At 44.3% G+C, this 18,338-nt stretch overlaps 1 protein-coding gene across 2 annotated transcripts in view; it reads left to right on the plus strand.

The window, feature by feature from the left end:
* Window positions 1–18,338, plus strand: part of LOC133108001 (diacylglycerol kinase delta-like) — a 34,723-nt gene continuing 16,385 nt past the window's right edge. The window contains exons 1-5 of one of the 2 annotated variants that reach the window (XM_061217384.1): window positions 1–144; window positions 5,219–5,329; window positions 6,233–6,313; window positions 17,665–17,769; window positions 17,859–17,991. In XM_061217384.1, the coding sequence (XP_061073368.1) occupies window positions 10–144; window positions 5,219–5,329; window positions 6,233–6,313; window positions 17,665–17,769; window positions 17,859–17,991 (565 nt within the window). In that variant the 5' untranslated portion in view covers window positions 1–9. Of the gene's footprint in view, window positions 145–5,218; window positions 5,330–6,232; window positions 6,314–9,579; window positions 10,030–17,664; window positions 17,770–17,858; window positions 17,992–18,338 lie in introns of those variants that run through there. The other variant, XM_061217385.1, reaches the window with a different exon arrangement.

An 18,338-nucleotide genomic window follows, 5' to 3' on the forward strand; every position in this document is an offset into this window, starting at 1 on the left:
TCTGTCGGGATGGCGGTGGCGGCCGGTGTAGAGGCTGCGGGCAGATGCCTGGACGAATCTTCTGATAGCGAACCAGAGCAAGAACCGGGGTCTCCACAGAAATTAATCCGGAAAGTATCAACTTCTGGCCAGATCCGAAGCAAGGTAGCGGCTTTAAAAAGAACAGTAAAGAAACGCTGCCGCAATTGCAAATACCGTAGCTAGCTGAAATGCTAGCTAGCGTCTCTGCTAGGCCGGCAAGATGCCTCGGGCTTGGTTTTGTTATGTATCCGGTCTCCTGTCAGACATGCCTAGACTTAAGACGTGAAAAGCAATGCTTTAGTTCTTGGCAGCAGTGAGGTATTCTAACGGTTTTGCATGGGGGTGTGTATTAACGGTTAGCTAATATGATCATTTGCCCAGAATTGATGAACAGATCGTAAGCTCGTTTAGTTACATTTTATTTTATTTTATTTTAATTTTATTTTGTTTGTTTGTTTTATATTGCGCTAATAACCTGCTTGTGATGTAGTATTCCGTAAAAAGATTTCGCTAGCAAGCAAAGTTATTATACAATTTTTTTTTCTTGGGAACGTAACTTACAATGCGAATCACGTAATTTAATTGTCTGTGTAAGTTACTTAATAGTTACCTTGCTGGTCAGGTAACTTAATATTTTAAGCACCACTATTTGCTAACCGTATTTCTGATTTATACGGAGTGTAACAAACTGGCTGGTTATAACGTTAGCTAACTTGCATCTGAAGTTAGCTAGCAAACGGTGTCTGTAGCCTAGTTAACACTACGTGTCGAATGGAATCACATTAATGAGGGCATAGGTTAGTAATTTTATTTTCGATGTTTTGGTGTAAATTGGTGCAATGTGTACATAGTCTGGAGTATACATTAGTTTAACATTGTGTCTGTCGACAAGATTTATTTTAACGTTATTTGATCTCGAAAGACGAGTTGTTCTGTGCTGTATATTACTTTAGAAAGATAGCGGTGTCCAAATCTTTGTTGATCAACAGTAACAGGTGTTAATCGGTGGCGCGACAGCTAAACACATAACGTTAGGCAAGATGATTCTACTCCTTTTGTGTTTAAACGGGACAGGCACAATGTTTCTGTAAAATGTTGCTCCTAGTACTGACGTTTCTGACATTCAGTGGTTTCTATAATCCAGATGTTTTCGACGAGGGGTTTAATAATAATCCAGGCACCAGCTGACCTAATGTCTTTAGATTTGTACTGTTCTGTCGGTTTGACCGCAAATGTTTGACCTGAAAGACCACCTGTTCCGTAAACAGAGGAGGTTGGCTTTCTAAGGCACGCAGCATTTATTGAGACTTTAAATTCTGCCCTCCTTGGTTGGCATAAAACGAGTAGCCTATAGGAACTTTAAAAGGTAAGGACAGGAATTGAGTGATGTGATACTTATTTGCAAGATATATATATATATATATATATATATATATATATATATATATAAACCTATTTTATTATATGTGTCAAATATGTCCACTTGCACGGAAGTGTATGGTGTACGCCTTTCAGATATGTAAATAATGCTGCTTGCAAAATATTCTTGATATTCTGGTTTCAAGTTTTACATCACTGCTTATCACTGCATTAAGTCAATTGTATTGAAAGACAGTAATGCCAAATGTGGTACTGTGGCAGTCTAAATCATATTGCTGAGTATGACAAATATCTGTCAGAGATAGTGACTTTGGGACCACTGCCAGTCTTCTGAATTTATGCATTTTAAATGAAAATGAAATGAAAAATGCTACATTTGCATGGGAGCGAGTGTATCTATGAGCCTGATGTGAGGATAATTTGACTGATATAGCAAATTAAAAAATTATACAGTGCCAAAGTTGTCCTAATAGTGTTAGATATTCCAATAGTTGGTAAGGTAGACAGTTAACGATCAAAATTAAACTTTGAGTACTACAAAAGGTATAATAGGCCTACTTGTGTACAAAGAATGTATTTGCTACTGTCATGCATTTGCATGTTTTGATTGGTTGAAATAGGACCTCAATTTACAGGAACAAATACACAAGTCACATGAGAAATCCATTAAAATGCAGGTTTGAAAAAAGCTACAAATAAATTGCAAATGTTTATTCAGTACAGAAGTTGTTTAGAAAATGGTTTGTGAAATATCTTCTTTTTTTATTTTATATATCATACATCAATGGTGCTGTATGCTGATGTAGTAAGCCATAAAATATATATTAAAAAATTAAAAAATATAAAAAAACAGCAAGTGCCACAATTTAGCATTGATGAAGAATGACCATAACTACTTTTTTAAGCAGTAAAAATGTACACAGAAAATTCTTTCAGAGTACACGTTTTCAGGTTTCCAAAGTTATGATGCTCCACAATCGACACGCATAAGAATTTCCACTCGCAAGTGACCTTTTTGGTACCACCACCCAATATCTCTAGAATGACAAATCCAAAGGATTTGGATGTTATTCATTGAATATATACAGAATATTTACACAAAGTCTCAGCAAAATTGGAGGAGTTTGATTATTAAGAGCCTGAATGGTGAACTGCTGAGTAAATCCAGCATATGGTTATCTGCGTTGATTATGCTTAGTAATTAATCCAATTATGTAGGCTTTGATGGGCCAGCATTCATTTTTATGGGATATTGCTGAAATTGGCAACATATTATTCCTTTTTTCTCTTTAACCCCCAATTTTGACATCCTAATTGTAATTGTAAGTCCATCCCATTGTTGCAATGTCATCTATCAGTTTGAGAAGATGCAAACACCTTTTTAGGCCAGTAATTGGTCCAGTCAGAAGACTGCGGAACTTGCAAGCCTGGCACAAGCAGACATACCGTAAATCCTCAAATTGTGGCCGGGGTCTTTTATTTACTTAGGCTGCACAAAGCACAGGCCTTTATTTGGGGCAGGCTTATGTTCGAGGCAGGCCTTTATTTCTTATTAGGCTTCTGTTGTTCTGTTGTTATTAGGCTTTATTCTTAGAAATAAAGTAAAAGGCTACACTTAAAGTGGGCCAACACTGTTCAACACTTCCTGTAACCGTTCAGAAATCAATTAGTGTAGGCTAATCAGGAACACCGTTTGGTAAGTCATAGTGTCAGTCTTAACAGACTTAGTTTATTGCAAATATTCTCAAACACAATAAATCACATGCAAGTCCAGAATCCATAAAATAACAACTTGCCAGACATAAAATAACAACTTGCCAGACACGCCTTCATGAACAATAACAAATTAGCGTAGATAACAGCAAGTTAAGGATCTTTTTTTTCCTAAAGTGCGTTTTATTGTGAGCAGCATACTGGTAGGCTATCAAAAGATTTTCGCTTTGGTTTGGGATTTAATTTACATTTGGACTGTTTGATTCTATTGCTAAATGTTGGGACTGATGGGCACTGAAATCTGGGGGGTATTTGATGGTTCACTGTTAAGTTTTATGTAGTTGAAAGGGTGTTGGGATTTCCACTTGTCTGTTTATTGCGAGCCAAGGCAAACGCTTTATTTCATTTATTGAACGTGCGCTGTGCTGTAAATACATGGAAACCTTATTGCGTAGCCTAAATTGAGTGAATTTTTAATTTTGCCTGATTTACTTTTTATTAAATTTGTAGGCTGGAATGCCTCGCGGCAACAATTGTGTTTAAATGTATACTGCTTCAGCCTTTGGCAAGCTACTCATAAAGGGGCGGCGAGCGACTGGTAGCTTGAGAGCAACATGTTGGAGACCCATGGTGTAGGACAACGACTTTCCATTGGCAACAGTATTAAACCAACCAACAATATAAAATATTAAGAAGAGCTCTTTTATTTCATTGAGTTAAATCGAAACAATTCTTCTAGTGCTCATGGACTGATAGCCCTACTGTTAGGCAATATTACCCCAGCTTGTATTTGGGGGCCAGCCTTTATTTGTCCGAATCGACCACGCCCCCGGCTATTATCCGAGGCCCGGCTTCAAATAGAATCCCAGACACAATTTGAGGATTTACGCTAGGTTCAGATGAAGTGTAAGTGTCACTGTTGTGCAGTGAGGTGTGATAGCCTTGCTGAGTGAAAAGCCTCCCTCCCTTGGCTATGAGTTGATTATACATGTAGTGGAGGACTGTGTTAGGGTAAGTCTGTGTCAATTCAACACACTTTTGGGCTACATCACAGATTTTAATGAGAGTTTGTATGCTTTGTATGGTTTTTCATTTGGCGGTTTGCTTCTTGCTGGTATTTTATTTCTTGCTGAATGCCACCGGTCAGGAAATCATACTTGCGAGCTTCCGACAGTAGGGGGCAGCAGAGTTGCATCTCAGGGTGACTTGCCACATACGGAGGCACACTTAGCTCTGGTTTGGAGCTTCCATGTGATTCAGAAACTATCCGATGTGGGTCTTGATTTGTGAGAGAGATGTGTGTCCATAAGCAGGCAGAAGCACAAGAGCTCAAGGGTGACCGAAACTTCAGAGTAGCACCAAATAATGAAATTTGTTGACCTACGCAACCTGATCCCACTGATGTTGGCCAGTGTTTCAGTGCTTGCACAATCATAACAATATTATATGCCGATTTCTCTGTTACCAACCTAAAGCCTTATTGCAGAGATCAGTAACTTGTGGTCCTTGACTGTTTAAGGAGAGCTTTGGAATGGAATTGAGACATAACATGACACTCGTTCAGTGCATTTATCATTGAAGTTTATTTTAAGCAAAGACTGTCATCATTGACTCCACCTGCCAGTTGATTGTGAGTTTTACTTGCTACAATTTCTCCTTATACCTCATACCAACTCCTGTGCATCCTATGATTGAGCATAGGCTGACACATCCTGATTTGATAATAGTTTTTTTCCCCTAACATGTCCAGTGTCTATGGTAGTCAGTCTAGCTAGCATAATAACTTTTGATATCTGTAACAAATGTAGTTAGCTAGTGGGCTACCTTGTTTGCAGACATGGCTAGAGCACAGCTACTGTAGTTAAGTGAAACATTTTTGGTAGCTTACGGTAGGTTTCATTTTGACAAAACTTTCTATCATTAATGGCCTATTGTAGTGTGTTTAGTCATGGTACAGCATTCAGTCATGGTGGCCAGTACTTGGGTTGGGCAGTAGGTTGTTTTCAGTCCATAGCGTTATATAATGACCAGACCCAGCCTTTCAGCCCGGCAATGCTTGCCTTTTCCTACAATGGCTTAGATTGGCTTCTGTCTCCCCCTGCAGACAATCCTGAAGGAGGGTAAACTGATGAAGCAGACCAACTCATTCCAGCGCTGGAAGAGACGCTACTTCAAGCTGCGTGGGAGGACCCTGTATTACGCCCAGACCGCCAAGGTGTGTGTGTCTGTGTGTCTGTGTGTCTGTGTGTGTGTGTGTGTGTGTGTGTGTGTGTGTGTGTGTGTGTGTGTCTGTCTGTGTCTGTCTGTGTCTGTGTCTGTGTCTGTGTCTGTGTCTGTGTCTGTGTGTGTGTGTGTGTGTGTGTGTGTGTGTGTGTGTGTGTTTGTGTTTGTGGAGAGAGTCTTTTATCACATCCAATGTGCCAAAGTGTGTATTGACTTTACTGCTTCCAAGTTCTGTGTGCTTAGGCCAAGGTGTTTGTGAGGATGGATTCAGGTTTACTCAGAGTCTTGACTATTCACTTCCATTTTTACATTACATTACATTATTGGCATTTGGCAGACGCTCTTATCCAGAGCGACTTACAGTTAATCAGACTAAGCAGGAGACAATCCTCCCCTGGAGCAATGCAGGGTTAAGGGCCTTGCTCAAGGGCCCAACGGCTGTGCCGATCTTATTGTGGCTACACCGGGGATCAAACCACCGACCTTGCGGGTCCCAGTCATTTACCCTAACCACTACGCTACAGGCGGCCCATTTGACATTTTGGGACTGCAATATATTTATAACTGGCCAACTATGAGTATTTGGTCTACTGTTTCTTTTGGAGTAGGCGATGATGCTGTTTCTTGATTATGTGATGGAGTGCCCCATCGCTTTAAGACAGGAGGTCTCCCTGCAAGTAATACTGATGGGGAAAAATTATCAGTGGCCAATGCCAAGATACAGTAACTAGCGGTAGTGCCCTGCTGCTAGCACCCTGGTGCTAATTAGCTTACGATTGTTTTGTCTTTCTCGGGTTCTGATAAAGGTAAAACTCCTAATTGGTTTCCTCAGTCTTTTGATTGTCTTTGCTGTGTTTTTTTGTTCCATATATTTGTAATCTTTTGTTATTTTCAGTCAATCATCTTTGATGAAGTTGACCTGACCGATGCGAGTGTGGCTGAATCCAGCACAAAGAATATCAACAACAGCTTCACTGTAAGTCCCTCCCTCTCTCTCTGTCAATCTTTCACTGTCTCTGTCCTTTGTCTGGTGTGGGGGCAGGTGTGTCAGATTGGGGGGTGTCCACCGTGTTAGACTGTGAGAGTGCATACTGTACAATACAATACTTTTTAAAATAAGTTGCATTTATGGAATCTCAATGGGCTGCCTATATTTGAGAATTTAGTGCCATACTGGACAAACACATCTAACATAACATATCATGTCATAACATAACAAAAAGACGAGAACAGACCATTCAGAGACCATTCAGGCTGCAATGCTCGCCTTTCTCCTACCACTGAATTGTACTTAATTCTGAGTCTACCTAGAAACTAGATTGTATCTAGCACCATATCAAGCCTGGTCTTGAAAAGCCCCAAGCTATTCCACAAAGTGACCACACGCTCTGTGAAAATAGTACTTCCTAATTCCTGTGCGGAATTTATCCTTTGTTATTTTCCACTCGTTCTGCCAACAGAGCTCACCCTGAAGAATCTCCTGTAGTTCGCTTTCTTAATCTATTTTATGAATCTAAAAGCCTCAATCAAATCTCACTTAAATCTACTTTTACTAAGCTTAAGTGATTAAACATCTTTAGTCTTTCGTGGTCATTTTTATCTTTTATTCCGGGAATACATTTGGTTGCCCTTCTTTGAACCTTTTCCAGTGCCTCGATATCTTTCTTATAATACGGTCACCAGAACTGCACACAGAACTTTATACAATACCTTGTATAAAGGTATTGACAAAGGTATCGCATAAAATTAGTATAACTTCCTTAGATGTATGCTCAATACTTTTGGCTATATATCCCAGCGTCCGGTTGGCCTTTTTTACTGCTACAGCACCGTGACTAGAACCTGTAAGGCTTTGATAAACTATTACTCCCAGGGAGTAATCATCTACCTGCAGAACCATAACAGGTCTTCACATTTGGATCTGCACAGGAAGGGCAAAGTGAACTGCAGGAGGGGGGTGGCTTTTGTGCTTTAGCTGATGTTTGTATCCTTTCATTCCTGACTGCTAGATAAAGGCCAGTGAATATGACTCCAAATATGGCAATTAAATGAGATCAAAAGCTTAAGGTACCGGATTTCGTATCATGCAACCTAAACCCAACAGTTATTAGAGTACTTGTTGTTCTTCCCTGTCGAAATAAAGGTTTCTATCTATTTATCTACCTACAGAAAGCTCTCTTGTGAAAGTGTCTATACAGCATGTGTTTGTGAATGTAGGTCAAAAATGTTGATTTGAAAGCAGTTTAAACTGGTCCATAATTGAGGCAAAGTTAAATGGTAAATGGTTGGCATTTATATAGCGCCTTTATCCAAAGTGCTGTACAATTGATGCTTCTCATTCACCCATTCATACACACACTCACACACCAACGGCGATTGGCTGCCATGCAAGGCACCGACCAGCTCGTCAGGAGCAAATGGGGGTTAGGTGTCTTGCTCTGGGACACTTCGACTCCGGGTGGGGGATCGACCTGGCAACCCTCAGACTGCCAGACGACTGCTCTTACTGCCTGAGCCATGTCGCCCCCAAAGTTGATATTACCAGCAGTTATCATTACCATTTTGTACCTTTGCATACGAAGGCTGAATTGGTTGGTTTAGTACATGAATGCATTTTGCATTGCAAATTTTTTTCGTGGCTTTTGTGAAGTGTCAGAATAAAATATTTAAAATTTTCATGCAAATATATGAAACTGTCTCAGCTGGGTGTGCTGTGAAAACACTTTACAAAAATACAACATGGTGGAAAATTTTTCAGTCGAAATGTTAATTGTAAGGAGATAAGCTCAGTGTCACAGTCTGCGTCCCTCACGTTTCTATATGGCCCACAGATGCCTGATGAGTGTTGAGAATAATGGATGTGAGGAATCAAATTGGGGCCCTAACCTCCCCATCACATCTTTCTGCCCTGTTCTATTAACATATCAGGCGTCACAGACCCTGGAGTTGAGACCAGCCAGCCTGATTCTCACAGATGCCGCAGGTTAAGAACCTCAAGGGTTTGATTTTGAAAGGGGAGCAGCCAAGAATATGAAATCACATGGCGTCCTTGAAAGTTTTCAATTTCCTGTGGGTTTATACGTTTTTGTGTAGTAGCTTTGTATATCTTGCGCAATAAACACAGTCCGAACTCTGCTGGATTCAACAACATCAGTGCCCTGTCTTCAAAGCACACAGTATCCCTGTAATTTGTCTACAGTGAGTGGGTAGGACATGCAGTTCAGAGAATGTCATGCATTTTTACTAAGTGTCCTTAAAATATTATTTATGCTCTATGGAAACTGGAAATAGTCCTTGAAGGCCCATGATAAGTCCTTGAGTTTTGCATTAGAAATGCTGTAAGAACCTTGAACTGAGGCTTTCTGAACGGACTGCCTGAGGGAGTGTGTACTTTGTGTATGCAGTCTCTGAAAGAGTGCAAACAAACTGTGTCCAAGTGAGTGTGCAAACAGACTGAGTGAATATGTATACACTGACAGAGCGATCCGTTAATTAGACTGCGCCTCGGTCGGCTCACCGACTATCTATCTCAGCGACTGTGAGTGGATGGCAAGCCGAGCGACTGTATGAAACCTGGGCGTGCAAGTGGTCCGAACGGAAGGAGTGAGTGTGTAAACGATGTTGGGATAAGGGTGAGCACGGAGTGAGTGTGTAAACGATGTTGGGATAAGGGTGAGCACGGAGTGAGTGTGTAAACGATGTTGGGATAAGGGTGAGCACGGAGTGAGTGTGTAATCGCAGTAAGTGTCGTGTATGACGCAGTGTGTAAACCCTGAGGGGAGTGTATAAACAGAGGGAGGGGAAAGGCCAGGATATGTGATCGGAACGATAATAAATAAAGCTATTTATATGAATATATTGTTTATATTTCGACAAAGATATTTCCCTGAATGCCAAGGAAGTTTGTGTGGGGGGGTGTTCTGGCTCGGTGACTGCAGAAGAGTTGTGGGGTCTGAATTTAGACCGTCTGAGATGCGGCTTCCTTTGTTTATAACCTCTGGAGTGCTCTTATCAGTGCTTCGTGCGCACGGCCGGGGTTCTGCTCTGGGCCCCGGCAGTGCTGTCTGGCCCCGTTGTCCGTCTCCCAGTGGGCGGGACTTGCAGGCAGCCAGACAGCCAATCACGTCCTCCAATTCCCGCAAATGGGTGGTCAGCGAGTTCTCAGGCTGCTTGTGGGCCCTCAGACCCCCTCTCTCTCTCTCTCTCTCTCCCCTGCCCCCGCTCGGGCCGCCATGACGACAGGAAGTTTATCTGAGTCACTGCAGCGGATGAGGGAGGGGTCTAGCCCACAGCCCTGCTCAGAGCACAGCGGAGCGAGTCAATGTGGGGAATGTAGGGAGCGAAGCCTCTGCCGGCTCTGTTCTTTACTGGAGAACAAGGGGACTAACTGCCACAACCAGAGGAAACCGCCTCACAACCCAAACTACCAGCCTTTCCCCACCAGCAGGGAGATACCAGCCTTTCTTCTACACCTGGGGAAGAACGTCCCTGCTTTTCTGCCCCGTTTTGGAGAGATTCCGGCTTCTCTTGCCCCCGGGACAAGGAGAGGAATACCACCCGGCTTTTCTGCCCCTTGCTGGGGGGATGTCAGCCTGGTTCTTTCCGCCGGGCCCGTAAAGATAGCAGTCCTTCAGCTGTGTGAGCCGGGAGTGGACCCCGGAGAGGGAGCCTGAGGCCGGGATAACTCTGAAAGTAAGGGTGAAAAATGTCTGGAATGGGAGTGGGAGGGGTTTGGGAATGCTTGTGCGTCTACTGTCGGTAAATGAGGCTGGTCAGACTGAGATGCGTTGTGTGTATCCAGCTCACTTGCATGTTTGAGCGTGTCTGTAGCCCACGCCGGGGTGATGATGGGTCTCTGTGTACAGGTTATCTCAGGCCACAGCGGGAGGCCTCTCTGGTGTAGCCTCTTTAATCCTCTTATTATAACAAAGACACAGCCCGGTTTGGGTTTAAGTAGAGGTAACCTTAAAACCACATTGTATCAAATTCTGTGTCTTTCTTGTAGCGCTGTAAGATAACACTTTTGTTTCTTGGGAGGGTAGCATGCTGGCTTGAAACTAGATCTTTAATGCCAGACTTGTCATTTGTATGTAAAATGGATGAAAGCTGTCACCATGATATCATATTATTTATTGTGCAAGTTGAGTTTATGTTGGCCGTTAGTTTAGGTTAGGTTAAGCGTCCCCTCCAGCACCTCCTGCCTGTTTCTCCTCTTTCCCATGTCTCGCCTATATCCCCTCTTCTAGAGCTCCTCCATACTGAGGTTTCCTTGGGCTGAATGGCCATGAATGGGGCCTGTGTGTGTATATATATATGTGTGTGTGTGTGTGTGTGTGTGTGTGTGTTCATGGGTGTGTTTGTGAATGTGTGTGCCTCGCTACGCCTGAGGAAGGGCCTGTGATATTTTTATCCGCCTGGAACAGAAGTGTCTTTGTGTGGCAGCTGTGAAGGAAATGTTCTGGGAAGCTGACGTCCACTGTGTGGAAACGGTTCCCCTTCTCTTATCCTGTACATGTGACCACGCACACGCTAACACTGGGGTTTCAGTGCAGAAAGGTGGGCCCCCTCTTAGCCTGTACATGTGACCATGCACACGCTAACGCTGGGGTTTCAGTGCAGAAAGGTGGGCCCTCTCTTAGCCTGTACATGTGACCATGCACACACTAACACTGGGGTTTCAGTGCAGAAAGGTGGGCCCTCTCTTAGCCTGTACATGTGACCATGCACACGCTAACGCTGGGGTTTCAGTGCAGAAAGGTGGGCCCTCTCTTAGCCTGTACATGTGACCACGCACACGCTAACGCTGGGGTTTCAGTGCAGAAAGGTGGGCCCTCTCTTAGCCTGTACATGTGACCATGCACACGTTAACGCTGGGGTTTCAGTGCAGAAAGTTGGGCCCTCTCTTAGCCTGTACATGTGACCACGCACACGCTAACGCTGGGGTTTCAGTGCAAAAAGGTGGGCCCTCTCTTATCCTATACATGTGACCACGCACACGCTAACACTGGTTTCAGTGTAGAAAGGTGGGCCCTCTCTTATCCTGTACCTGTGACCACGCACACGCTAACACTGGTTTCAGTGTAGAAAGGTGGGCCCTCTCTTATCCTGTACATGTGACCATGCACACGCTAACACTGGTTTCAGTGTAGAAAGGTGGGCCCTCTCTTATCCTGTACATGTGACCACGCACACGCTAACACTGGTTTCAGTGTAGAAAGGTGGGCCCTCTCTTATCCTGTACATTTGAGCACACACACGCTAACGTTGGGGTTTGTCTAGAAAGGTGGGCCCTCTCTTATCCTGTACATGTGACCACGCACACGCTAACACTGGTTTCAGTGTAGAAAGGTGGGCCCTCTCTTATCCTGTACATGTGACCACGCACACGCTAACACTGGTTTCAGTGTAGAAAGGTGGGCCCTCTCTTATCCTGTACATTTCAGCACACACACGCTAACGTTGGGGTTTGTCTAGAAAGGTGTGCTCTCTCTTATCCCGTGCATGTGACCCAGCACACACTAATGTTGGGGTTTCAGTGCAGAAAGGTGGGCCCTCTCTTATCCTGTACATGTGACTGAGCACATGCTAACACCGGAAAGAGAGGGCCCCTGTGGTGGCGGGGGCCTCCTGGGTAGAGGAAGGGAGCAGGGCGGCGAGATACATTGAGGAAAGACAGATTTAAGAATGCACCATACAGTTTAATACAAAGGCCCTCGTTATTAGACTTGAGGCAAACGGTAAGGGAACTATCAGAGTTCAGCATGCATCTGCTCCAATTCTTAAGTTACTTTAAGTAATTATTTTAAGTACTTTCATTGAAACCTGTGGAGTAATTTGTCCTCTGCATTTAACCTATCCTAGCTACTTGGGAGCAGTGGATAGCCACTGTACAGAACCAGCTCCAGTTCTAAGGCCAGTGCGATAGCAGGCGCACTCCTAACCTATCACATGCATGCCTTGCGGGGTGGGAGGAGACCCGTGCAAACACGGGGAGGACACGCCAACTTCACGCTGGGATGATCAGGCCGGCCGGGACTCAAACCAAAAACCTGCCTTGCGAGACAGATCACTGCACCAGCGTGCGTGCCGCTCTAGGTTCGGTCTGGTGTGTCCTGTGTCCCTGCATCGAGCACCTGACGGAACAAGTCAACAATATCCCTAAAAAGCCAGAGCTCCACACACTGTTATTATGGCGGTGACCAATTTGCCAGCTGTTTCCCACTGTGATGGTACAGTGTTTTTACTGAGTTAGCTTTGAAGGAAACCACGCACAGAGCTCCTTCCTCCCGCCCCGGCCAAAAACAACACCCCTAGCGCTGTTACCACAATGATGTGTGTGTTGGAAGCTATTATTAAATGTGCCGCGACTAAAAATATTACAGTGTGCCTTTTGTGGCTGGTTGAATTTTCTCGAAAGAATAGTGCAGCGTCTTACAAAGCCATTCAAGAGGTGCGTGCGTGCGTGCGTGCGTGCATGCATACGTGCGTGCGTTCGTGGGGTTCCTGCGCTACACAAGGAAGGTGAGTCTCCTCCTTTCTGAAACATAAGGAGGTTCAGGGGAACGGTGAAAGTGTGTGTTACACACCCCCAGCAGTGATGGGACACTCAGCACCCTGGTACTGAAAAAATATCTCCGCTCATCCACCTGCACACACACTCCTGAAGAGGGTATTTCCTTATTCATTACTCATACAGGTATCTGGGGCAAGAAGTAGTATGCTATACCAGGATAAATGTTATTATTTTCACAAGGGGCAGGTTTGGGTTGGTACACCACAGTGAAATACAGATGAAAATCACATGATCCATGAAATAATAATAAAAAAGCTAAACAATGGTCAGTGCGGAGCAGAAATACTCTTTATTGCTAAATGCTGCTCTGGTCTGTTCATGTAGTGTTTACTCTGGCTTGGTGAAGGACAACTGTAGATTTTGCTAAAATGCGTAGGTCCAGATTATGATGTATCCAAGTTTTTTTTCAGTCGAATCACAGGGTTTACACAAACATAACGAAAATAGCCTTCTTGACTGCAGTCGATCCCACAGTCGAACCCATCTTTTTCTGTGTGTTGAGAGTAATGCTGGGAGTCATCCCCAAGGGCCAGCTTTCCAGGCCATGAAGGACTCGCTGTGTCTCCAGATCCAGGTGTGAGGACCGCAGATTCAGTGGGCTGCAGCTTTATTGGCACCCTTGATAAAAATGAAAAAAATGGCTGCATACAATGACACGCATAATAATCTACACTCACCACGCACTTTATTAGGAACACCTGTGTACCTACTTATTCATGAGGTCGCAAGGTAATGGGTGCAAAGGAAAAAAGTGCAAAACATGGAATGGTTACAAACTTGCCAGGAAGACGACCCAAGTGCACATTGTCCCCACGGACGGTGAGGAAGAAGGTGAGGGAGGCCATAAAGAACCAAGGGATCGCGGTTTAAGAATTGCAGAGATTGGTTGCCTCTTGGGGTCACTAAGTCACAAAAAGAACCATGAAATTGCATCTCCATACCAACATACTCTTTGCAAGGGAGGCAGGAAGACAGCCCTTACTGGGCACAATAAACAAAACCTAGCATGTGTAATTTGCCAAACCTCATTGGAATTATGACTGGAAGAGAGCGCTATGATCAAATGAGACCAAAATTGAACGTTTTGGCCATGCATACCAGAAGAGGACGGTATACTTGCACCTCATGCTTACTGTCAAATATGGAGTTGGGTTATTGTTGTGCTGCCAGTGGTGAAGGTGCACTATTTGAGATTAATGGCCCAATTAATTCAACAAAGTCCCAGGAAAGTTTGGCAGAAAACCTGGTTGTCTCTGCTCAGAAGCTGAGACTTGGTCAGAGGCTAGGCATTGACTGCAAACATACCCCAGAACCCACACACAAAGCAAAAACAACATCCGTCTTATGCAACGGCCATTTCTCCAGACTTAAATCCCGTCAAAAACAAATCCAAGGATATCGATGATTCTGAAAAGTTATGTATGGAGGGAATGGTCAAGAATTGCTCCACATGTGTTCTGCAACCTTCTCACAAATGATTGGAAAAGACTCATGAGATGTTATCTTTGCCAAGGGTGATGGTAATTGTGAAACCTGTTGTTTGTTTTATTTTAAAGTTAGACAATTAATAATCATTAATAAAGCACACTGCACATGTTGCTTCTGTCAATAACTATTATTTTTTAGTTTACAGTATGTTTCTGCATATTCATCAAGGGTGCCAATAATTCTGGAGCCCACTGTATGAACATACTAGGCCCACAAACATTTTATACTAAGAACCTAGCAGAATGGAGTAATATTGAATCTATGAACTTCAAATGTGTCAGTCTGATGTTTGGAGGATGTAAATATATTATCCCAGACCAGTGTGGTTGTGTGTTTTTATAGGTGAACCAAGCTTACCCATAACAGTCTTTAACAGTCTTTTCTGAGTGAAATGTTGCTGTGGTCTGCCTGAGATGTGCTAGCAAAGGAAGACCTCCAAAAATATTCAGTAGTCATGGAGGTGTACAGCCACCATTAAGAATAATGTTCTCTTCCATGACCAAACAACCAAGTGATAATGGGGGGAAAGGCACCTGCCTGTAAAACACAGTGGTCCAAAATGAGTTCCTGATTCATCAGGTTCTTTGTCCATTTCAATAGCATAAAAACATAAACAGAATTGCATAAAGGCAATCCATGGCACTCGCATTGGATATTTATTTCACTTCAATTGAAAGTAATGAGGTACTCCTGAATCAACACCTTATAATAGGGATCACCGAATCATGATCCTTGAGAGCCGGGAACTGCTGGTTTTCCACCCTCCCTTTACCTGGGAGTCTGGTGTGAAGACAGAATGGCCTAATTGTAGCACTAATTGTTCAGTAAATTAGAAAACCAGAAGAGAAAACCAGGGTTGGATTTGAATTTACCTTAGAAGCTGAAGTGGCGGAGAGGGTAGGGGTGTGCGCTGGAATTTGACCTGGCTTTCAGCAGGGTTTCCCCAAAAATTAGTGCAAAATGACATCAGTTCTCCGGTCGTTCAATGCAAATGACATGAGTTCTCCAGTCATTTAGCACAAATGACATCAGCTCTCCAGTCATTTAGCACAAATGACATCAGCTCTCCAGTCGTTCAGCACAAATGACATCAGCTCTCCAGTCTTTCAGCACAAATGACATCGGCTCTCCAGTCGTTCAGCACAAATGACATCAGCTCTCCAGTCGTTCAGCACAAATGACATCAGCTCTCCAGTCGTTCAGCACAAATGACATCAGCTCTCCAGTCGTTCAGCACAAATGACATCAGCTCTCCAGTCGTTCAGCACAAATGACATCAGCTCTCCAGTCGTTCAGCACAAATGACATCAGCTCTCCAGTCGTTCAGCACAAATGACATCAGCTCTCCAGTCGTTCAGCACAAATGACATCAGCTCTCCAGTCGTTCAGCACAAATGACATCAGCTCTCCAGTCGTTCAGCACAAATGACATCGGCTCTCCAGTCGTTCAGCACAAATGACATCAGCTCTCCAGTCGTTCAGCACAAATGACATCAGCTCTCCAGTCGTTCAGCACAAATGACATCAGCTCTCCAGTCGTTCAGCACAAATGACATCAGCTCTCCAGTCGTTCAGCACAAATGACATCGGCTCTCCAGTCGTTCAGCACAAATGACATCGGCTCTCCAGTCGTTCAGCACAAATGACATCGGCTCTCGGGTTGTTTGCCGTGCCGCTGTGGAGCCCCGGCACAGCGCCCCCATGCCACTCCGCCGTAGAGCCTCTCCACGTCACGTCAGCGAGCTCCGTGCCAGCGCAAACAGACCTCATCCCTACCTCCTCCCAGGGGAAGGGCCGTCACCCCCCCCGCGCCACAAAAGGTTGCAACCCCTCCAGTCCTTTCCCACAGCAGTCCGTCCCGATGACATCACTCATGTGCCCCTTCCTCTGGCCTGGGTCCTCTGGGCCACGCTCTTTTTCCAGTCCTCTGCTAGCTTTAGCCCCTGGGAGAATTCGCCTGTGTGACAAATGCAGAAAGTTCATTCTTTAACCCTTTGAACAGTCTGGAACTCCATTGCTTTCTGTTGCCAGTCGTGATTGATATGTTCAGTTAAGAACATTGTAATTGCATATTTGGGATCTCACACCTTAAAGGATTAGAGGACCTGATGGGCAATTGCACGGTAACTGATGTCGCAACTGCTGGATATTTGGGTGGTAAAGCCCAATATAACTCACATAATAGAGACTAATAAGAGTTATTTCCTCCTGAGGGTTATAATGTCAGTCTCTTATGTGGCTGTATTGGACTTTACCACTCAAACATCCTGCAGTTGTAAGGTCGGTTACTGTGGAATTGCCCTGATGTGCGTTTTTTCACAGTCTGTTTGTTTGGACTGTAGAGCGATGTGTTCCATTTGGAGGAAATTCCCGCTGACTCGAATGTCCTTCCTGCCCTTATTAGAACAAACTTGACAAGATGTCCATGCGCTGGAGGGCAGAGTGTTTGTATCTCAGTCAGTTGGATCACTCAGTGTCAAAGTCCCGCCCACCACAAAAAAGTTACTGGACCTAGGACATAGTTTGAAATGATGGGAATCCACATAGAGAAAAACTTAAAAAATTGTATCTTCTTATGCAGACAGTTAAACAACCTCTTTCTCCAAATGATGTTTGCATATCAGTTAATTCTAAAAAACAATATTCACTCACTGAGCACATTATTAGGTTTTCCTAAGACTTATTTTTTAGTCTTCTGCTGCTGGAGCCTATCTACTTAAGTGGTTTAACACGTTGTGTGTACAGAGATGCTCTTCAGCCTGGCCCTTCTCTTCTGACCTCTCTCATTAACAAGGCGTGTTTTGCCTGCGGAGTTCCCTGGATGTTCTCCCGCCATTCTCTGAAAACTCCAGAGCCTGTCAGAGACTGTACACTCAGTGAGTGTAGTTAAAAACGACATAACAGCGAGATACTCCATTGTTGTCTAGCGAGAGCATGATGATGTTTACGCACTGTTGTGCAGTTTTTTTTCATCAATATTGTAAATCTGGCAATAAAGTTTCCAAAATACAGAATGCATTAATTTTTTTTATTTTTTTTTCAACAATCAGCTGATATGAGAAGCACATTGTTTTCGCTTACGGTTAGGGTTAGAAAGAGGCTGTGTTGTTCTTTGCTCATGAGACGATATGATTTTTAAAGTTAAGCTCTATGGGAATTCTCATTGTTTCAGACCACTTCCGAGGCCTTTATCACTCAGTAGCTGTTTGCCCAGGGAAGAGAGACTGCACAGTAACAGCGCTCGCCCTCCTTCCTTTCCTGCTCAGATTATCACTCCCTGCCGGAAGCTGATTCTGTGTGCGGAGAACAGGAAGGAGATGGAGGACTGGATCGCCGCCGTGCGAAGCGTGCAGAACCGCGAGCACTTCGAGGTGAGTCCCAGCCTCCAGTCCAGTCGCCTTGGGACCTCCGCCGACCTCCGACCTCTGACCTCTGACCTCTGCCCCTCCTCCTCCCGCAGTCCACCCAGTACAGCATGGACCACTTCTCCGGGATGCACAACTGGTACGCCTGCTCGCACGCCCGCCCCACGTACTGTAACGTGTGCCGGGAGGCGCTGTCCGGCGTCACGTCCCACGGCCTCTCCTGCGAAGGTAACCACCAGCGCCGGGTTTCATTTCATCGAAACGTCTTTTACAAGGATGCCCCGGGAGAAATGCCAGGGAGAACAGTTGCATGTGGGGTGAGAGAGAGAGAGAGAGAACAGGAGTGAAGCTCCTGGAGCAGTGTGGGTTAAGGGCCTTGCTCAAGGGCCCGATCACCGGGTCCTTTTCTTCCGTGTGTTTGCAGTTTCTGTCAAACTGAGCAGCAGGTTCAGAAATACAGAGCTGCTCTTCGAGTGTTCATAAGCACAGCTTTTCTGAAGGGACTGAAGAAGCAGCTTTTTTTGTAGGGAGTTCATGATTACAGCTTCTGCCATTCCTGCATGTCCTGGCATGAA

Source organism: Conger conger, chromosome 13 (assembly GCF_963514075.1).
Source record: "Conger conger chromosome 13, fConCon1.1, whole genome shotgun sequence".
Classification (NCBI taxonomy): domain Eukaryota; kingdom Metazoa; phylum Chordata; class Actinopteri; order Anguilliformes; family Congridae; genus Conger; species Conger conger.